Below are 6,786 nucleotides of genomic sequence, written 5' to 3' on the forward strand. Positions count from 1 at the left end.
CCTCCATTGCTCTCCTCAGCCACAACTTTCTAACAGGCTTTATCTACAGCCATCTATATCTCTCCTTCTATCTCTCACTGTCTGTCTATTGTTGTTTCAACTGTGTCAGGGTCACTCAGGCTTCAGATCGCTGTTATCTAGCAGGCCAATCGACGGCTTCTTATCACTGCCAATGCAGCCTGCTAGCGCTCCAGGCAGGGAGAGGTCAAGGTGCCCGAGTGTTTCTTCGCATTTGTAAACAAAAAGAAACTACCGTTTACAGCCCAATTTATTGATAAGGGGATCACGTACTGGAACATGCCGGCGTCCTGTAGTAAAAAAAAAAAAATAAAAAAAAAAAAAAAGCTTGACTGATTGAGTGACACCAGCAGGAGTCCGTGTGGGGTTATCATTGGCATTCACGATGCTGTCCACAGTAATCTGTCTTTTCTATATGTACGACAGCCAGTATGATGCAAACCAGCGAAACATTCAATCACACTTCCTTCTCAGTCAGAGGTGGATGCTGGAGCAGGATGGAAGGGGCGCCAACAATACAAGCTGCATTTCACATTCAATTTCATCACTTGTGCCAACAGCGAGTTGTGTGCCTATGCAGTGATGCTGCAATGCCTCTGATCTTATCAGCCTGTGTACTCTATCAAACAGATCACACTAGGGCCGGGCAATATGACCACAAATATTACAATATATTCTCTCTTATTGATCAGTGTCAGAACTAATTACGATATGCATTTAACGGCGCTGCCGCCGCTCCGTGCTGCTTTCGCCTTTCTGCTCAGAGCTAAAGCCCCTTAAAAAGAAAAAAAGAAAAAAAAAAAAAGAGAGAAAGCAGACGGTTCATTTAAGTTGATATTTATCATCAACTCCAACCGTTTTTCTTGACCTTGCCAAGACATCTTTGGAATTCGAAATAGTCTCTTCACTTCATTAGCGTCTGAGGTTTTGCTAAAATCGCCTCATCATCTGCGGTCAGAAACCTCAAATCCCAATCACGTTCAATTGTCGTTCCTCGGCCCGCCTGTGCCCAAAATTGCACAGAAAATCCAATAATGGATAAGAAAAAACTGTGTTTTTGACTTGACCTCACTGAATGTAATATGCATACTATACCAAAACCTCAGAAGCACTGGCAAATTTCTGTTACTGTTAAACCACTGTTCACAATTTATTTTTACTGTAATCCAAGCTTCGGCTTCATCTGACATGATATCCCAAACTATGATCTGGAAATGTTCTCATATCCCAGGAAAAGTTGCTAGTAATTAACACGATGTTCACGACACAGTCGCTCAGGATTTTTTACAAAGTTGAACCAAAAACAATTGCCAACAATTGATTGACGTTTTACAATTTTGCTCAACCTCTACTTTTTCACCAACATGTTAATTTTTACATGTCTCAAATCTATCATTCATCACCAATCTTCCTATCATCTTTTCATGCAACTCATTGGGTTCAATCACAGCGTTTTATTGTTGTGAATCGGTATCTAACTTCAACGATGTGCGAGCTTATTTTTTTCCATTTGACTGGTTGTCCATCTTTTGTTGTTTCAAGTCTGTTTTCGCCCCACAGCCAGTTTCTGTTTTTGTGATGAGTAGCTGGTGTTGTCTGTTTGTTCCAAGCCTGTTAAGTGTTGCACACTTGCCTGTTTGTATTACAAATGTCTGTGGACATTGTGAAAAACAGATCCTTAAATTTAGGGTTTCAAAAAAAACAACAACAAAAAAAAACATCCAAAAATATATTGTTATAATTATGGATCATTTTAGAACCCAAGTCATCGTTAAGCAATAAAATAAAACGTATATATAACAACAGAAATGTATATAAAATGCGTCATAACGTCACTAACACATTCTAAAAACTTGTGGCTGCAACCAATACACTTTACTTTTGTTCTAAAACTTCCTGAATCGTACAGCAGCAGGAGTTTAGGTGGATGTGAGGTGGTGAGTATTTACAGCCATATGACTCATAGCAGGATAAAACCTCAAGTATTTACCTGCAGCTTTTGCTTCCTACAACAAGTTTAATGACTTCATAGGAGCTGGGACTTTTTCAGCGTCTCCTAAAATAACAGAGTAAGAAGAGGCCCCTGAACTCTTTGGTATAAAAATAACAGCAGCATCACAGGGGGAGATAAGGAGGGCCTTAGCTGGGCTTGTTTTGTTCAGAACAACACTGTCATCTCGAGCTCTTTGTCTTAAACGCAACTTTTGACAAGGTTTCTGTTTCAAATATACAACCTTGTCGACTCCTGCTATTTTAAGATGTGCTTAACTTAAATTGGCAAAATACCAAGGAGGCCTCGGCTCACCAACTTCTGAGTAACTGTTTGAGATGGGTTTTTATTACAGACAGTAAAACTAACTGAACTGATCAAATGTCAAATGTGACTCAGAGGGACACCGTTTCTTGACAGTGTAATTTGTGCGATAAAAATTATCACTGCCTTCCGTGTGAGCTCCAGAGCCATGACGACGCCTGACTGTGTTGATGCACAGAGTACATAAAAGAAAAAAAAAGAAAAAAAAAAAGGGTCATCTGTGTGTTATTAGCTCCAGCGCTGAACTTTTCCCACAGGAGATGCTGCATTCAAGAGCACACAAACTTGGAAGGCCTCTCCATCTAAAATCGTTATGCGCTTTTCAAATTTTTCGTGTTCATAACAATATGTAGAAGATGCACCACTCCAAAACAAAAAAGTGAAACAACTGTGCCAATGATGGCCCGAGGGCATTCATGGTCACCTCATTAATTCTGCTCAGTCCCCACTCTCATTGATTTTCCTGGCTCGCTAACCCCGTGACCACATACGTACACCTCCCTATGTTCAACCTTTTCGCTGACCTCCTGAAAACTTTATGCCTTTGGCTAACTGCTAAGTTCACATCCAACTGTTCATTCTAGAGCTGCTAGCCTCTTAGATATTGACATGCCTGGGGTGGATGCTCTGTTATGTGTATGTGCTGCATATGCCCCTATGGCGGTCCAGCCAACTCTCCTGCCAGAGTACTCCTCCAACTCCATGGATAGGGTAATCAATGTTGAAGGAGCGCCCACACTTTCTTCAAAGACAGCATGTTAGCAGCCCAGCGTAAGCTCATTCTCATGAAAAAAAAGTTGTCAACATGAGACCAGTTTTTCATTATCGTCCAGCTTGGTACAAAGCCGAGCTGGGAGTTATCATTTTCTCTGGGATTACAGGCGGCGTGGCTGTCCGAAGAACAACTGCTGCACCTGCCACAGTGGCAGCCCCCAGCGCCATCCGCCTTCGTGATCACTCACTAACGAGACAAAAGCACTACTCTCTGCAACCCACAAAACTTTCATTGTCAAAATCTGCACGTATAGAAGAAGAAGTTTACATAAAACTGACTGGGCTCCTTAGTGACTGTGATTTACGGGTAAATGCAAACAAATATGCATTTTTCCAGTTAAAGCATCCATTCATTGGGAAAAGGGGGAAGGGCTTTAACACTGAAGATGTTTTCAGGATGGATGAGAGAGGAGGGAAAGCAGGGTTTGTTTGTCTTTCTGTCATGAATAAGGGAAGAAGAGCTGGTGAAAGAGGAAAAGTACCGAGCGGAGTGTTACTTACAACGATGTGTGCCGGTGACGGGGACCTGGCATCTTTAAGTGCTTGTCTACTTTGAAGACCTCCTGGTTGAACATCTAGCAGGGGCCATTTCATCTGTAGGTACTGAATGGCAGAAAGGAAACAGAATGGAAAGAAAGAAACAAAACATGTTAACAATGCAGAAAGCAAAAACCAAAAGAACAAATCAAAAATAAGACAAAAAAAAAAAAGGAAAAAAAAAAAGGGAGACGACATTTCTTGACGGGTGTATGGGTGTGGAAACTCAAAAACATGGAAAAGCAAATAAAGATCTTAAAGGCGGATGGTGGATGGGGTGAAGATGGTCTCGAGCATGTATCCAGCAGGAGTGCACACAGTGGTTGTGTAAACCAAATGACTTTTTTTTTTTTTTTCCCCCCAGAAATATACAGCACTAAACTTAAGCGTTAGTGACCAGCCTCCTTCACAGAGAGGAGGAATTCGAAAGTGGCTTTAGATTTCATTAGGCCACTAATTTAGAGCTGGGGGAGGGCAGGGGTTAGGGGGAGTATTGTACACAGCTTATGGCTTTAAGATGACCTAATGTAATAAATGTGACTGTTGTCAGAGTTTTACTGGAACCCATAAAGAGGTTAAAGTGTGGCGTCTCTCCACACTCCTCTGAGGCTAAACCTCCTGACTGCCCCCATAAATGATTGACTTGGCCTCTATCAGAAGTCTCTCTCTTTTTCTCCCTCCCACCCCCCCCCTCTCTCTCTCTCTCTCTCTATCGCTCACACACATAAGCACAGAAAACCAGATAAGCAGAAACAAGGGTCATGAGAAACATCTGTCTGTGTTATAAACTGGGTGGAGTCCTTTTAATTTGATGACATGTGCTGTGTTGACTGTTCTACCTAAAACGGTCTACTTTGTGCCTCGTCCGAAAATGAGCAGGAGGGGCTCTTGTCCTCGTCGTCTCGTATTCAATCACAATAAAAACCTGACAGCAACTAGCGATCCAAAGCTGCCGCCATCAAAAAAATAATAATAATAAATAAATACTTTGCACAAATTCAAGTAGCCATACAGCAAATTCCCTGCAGATTTCCGCTACTGACTGCTGGTGGTGTTGACTTTGCTACAGCATGTGGTCCAAGCTCTTGCTTATCAATGTCACGGCCACCTAGTTTGAGGGAAAGAGGTCACAGCAGCTGTTTAGCTGTTTCAGCTCTGAGGCCTTTTGGAAGGGCTCCGGCGCAAAGAGGTGAAGGGTCTGAAAACTCTAAAAAGGAGAAACTGGTGCGGAACTCGATATCAGCTGTGAACCGTGTAAAACCAAAGACCTTTAATAAAAAAACACTTGCCTCAGTGTCTTCCTGGATTCCTATACAATGAAATTTGCTAAGGCAATAACAAAGTAACTCTAAAAAAGATGCATAAAAAATAAAGCCTTTATTGACAATGTGTATTACATTTCACACACTCAAATGAATCCTAAAAAAAATCCTAATTCTGGCATTAAAAGCAAGATTGTGTCAAGCATTTCAAACAGAAAAGAACAAGAACAGAGACGGGAACAATTACTGGTGCTGGCTAATTAATACAAAGGAAGCTTGTGTAACCTTAGTGCCACAGAAGGCAAATGCAGTGTCATTAAAAATGGGAATGGAGTAAATATACTTAAGACTTGGATCTGGGCATATGATGCCATCTGGGCATAAAATGTCAAGAATATCAAGTAATCTTTTAAACAGCATTTCTGTCTGAATCCTATTAACTCGGTGTCTTGGTGACAAAACGTTTTGCTGTTATAAATTAGAACCACTCGGTGCAACCATCGCCCAGTCCTCCCAGTCCTCCCAGTCCTCCCAGTCCTCCCAGTCCTCCCAGTCCTCTAACATAGTCTATGAAGTGCAGAGGGAGCAGAGCTATGTCTCTCTTGTTGCAGTTTGGCTCCCGTACGGAGAGGCAGGTACATTAATTCAATTTGTGTTGCCATTCAGCAAGGGTGACCGCTAGTTTGTATGCATGTCTGAGAGAGAGAGAGTGTGTGTGTATGTGTGTCAGAGCTGGTCAGAGAGTGAGTGTGTCGCGACCCTTCCCGAGACTGTGTCTATATCAGTGGTAATTAGCGAAGAGTTCACTGTGGGGTGCCTGCCAGTGGTAGACGCTGGAGGGAGTTATTGACTCCATGTCCTCGGTTGCAGCCCCTGCTAAGAAAAAAAAAAAAACAGTTTGCTGCCTGGTCTTTCTCCACCACTACCACTCATTTATGACCCCAAAATGGCTTTTACTGCTAAAAAACTGGGTTTGTTTATGCTTGTTTGTATGTCCTGCGAGTGGAAAAAGGAAAGGTTGTAAAAACTCCAGAGTTGAGGTCTTGTGGGTTTTTATGGACCCCCCACACTGGGTATTAATTGCCATGAAGGGGAGAGAGGAGGAGGGAAAAGGAGGGGGTGGTGGTGGTGTTGTAACAGGAAAAAAGGAGGAAGAGAGTGACGGGGCTGCTGTCATCTATGAGGTAATTCAAGACAGTGTCCATTGGTGCCAGAAGGGCTAGAAGACAGGGTAGTGCTGCAGAGAAAAAAAAAAAAAAAAGTGGGGTGGGGGGGGGAAATCTTGTCCATGGGAAAGTCCTGCCGTTGCGTGTGCGCACATGCTCACACATGCAAATATTCAAACACAGCTGCAGCTGGCAGAAGGGTCGAGAGGACATTCTGAGGAGATGGGTAAGGAGCGTGAAGGTGACACCCCTGAGTGTGGCAATGGGGTAGAGAGACTTTGAAAGACTACAGAGAGAGGGAGGGTGCCGGAGCGCATGCCCTGACAAGTGGCTCCTCTTCAGCCCCAGCTATTGCAAATGTTCTCACACACTAATCTCTCCTGCAGGTTTTACAAGCATGCCAAGGAAAACGGAGCCCTGGCAAGCACCGGGCTTTCCGACCACCCCCTTCTTGGCCTCCTTCCTCTCTCGCTCTCTCTCTCTCCCTCCACCCGCCCGTCTGCCCTGCTAACGGACGCACCGCCTGGGCTTGACTAGGCCCATGACCTGTGACCCCTCTCTGCTGCTCCAAGCCCCTCCCAGTTCCCCACTCTGCGACCTGAAAACTCTCCTGCTATGAGGGGGCCCCCCGGGTAACTCAAGAGCCATTCCAATGTGACAAATTGCTCCGGAGTTCCAGGATAACTCTCTCTTCTCCTCTGTCCCGTCCCCCCCC

General features: G+C 43.7%; 1 protein-coding gene across 18 annotated transcripts in view; it reads right to left on the bottom strand.

Annotated features, from left to right (window-relative positions):
- tcf7l2 (transcription factor 7 like 2) overlaps window positions 1–6,786 on the bottom strand; it is a 91,472-nt gene that overhangs the window by 56,232 nt on the left and 28,454 nt on the right. For 15 of the 18 annotated variants that reach the window (XM_087174782.1, XM_087174784.1, XM_087174780.1 and 12 more), the window contains exon 4: window positions 3,608–3,709. The exons of the other annotated variants lie outside the window; for them this stretch is intronic. In XM_087174782.1, coding sequence (XP_087030908.1) covers window positions 3,608–3,709 — 102 coding nt within the window. The remainder of the gene's footprint in view (window positions 1–3,607; window positions 3,710–6,786) is intronic. 18 annotated transcript variants of the gene reach the window in all.

This window comes from Seriola lalandi, unplaced genomic scaffold, assembly GCF_002814215.2.
Source record: "Seriola lalandi dorsalis isolate HSWRI2012SDOR001 ecotype SW California unplaced genomic scaffold, Sedor1 jcf7180002054383, whole genome shotgun sequence".
In the NCBI taxonomy this organism is placed as follows: domain Eukaryota; kingdom Metazoa; phylum Chordata; class Actinopteri; order Carangiformes; family Carangidae; genus Seriola; species Seriola lalandi.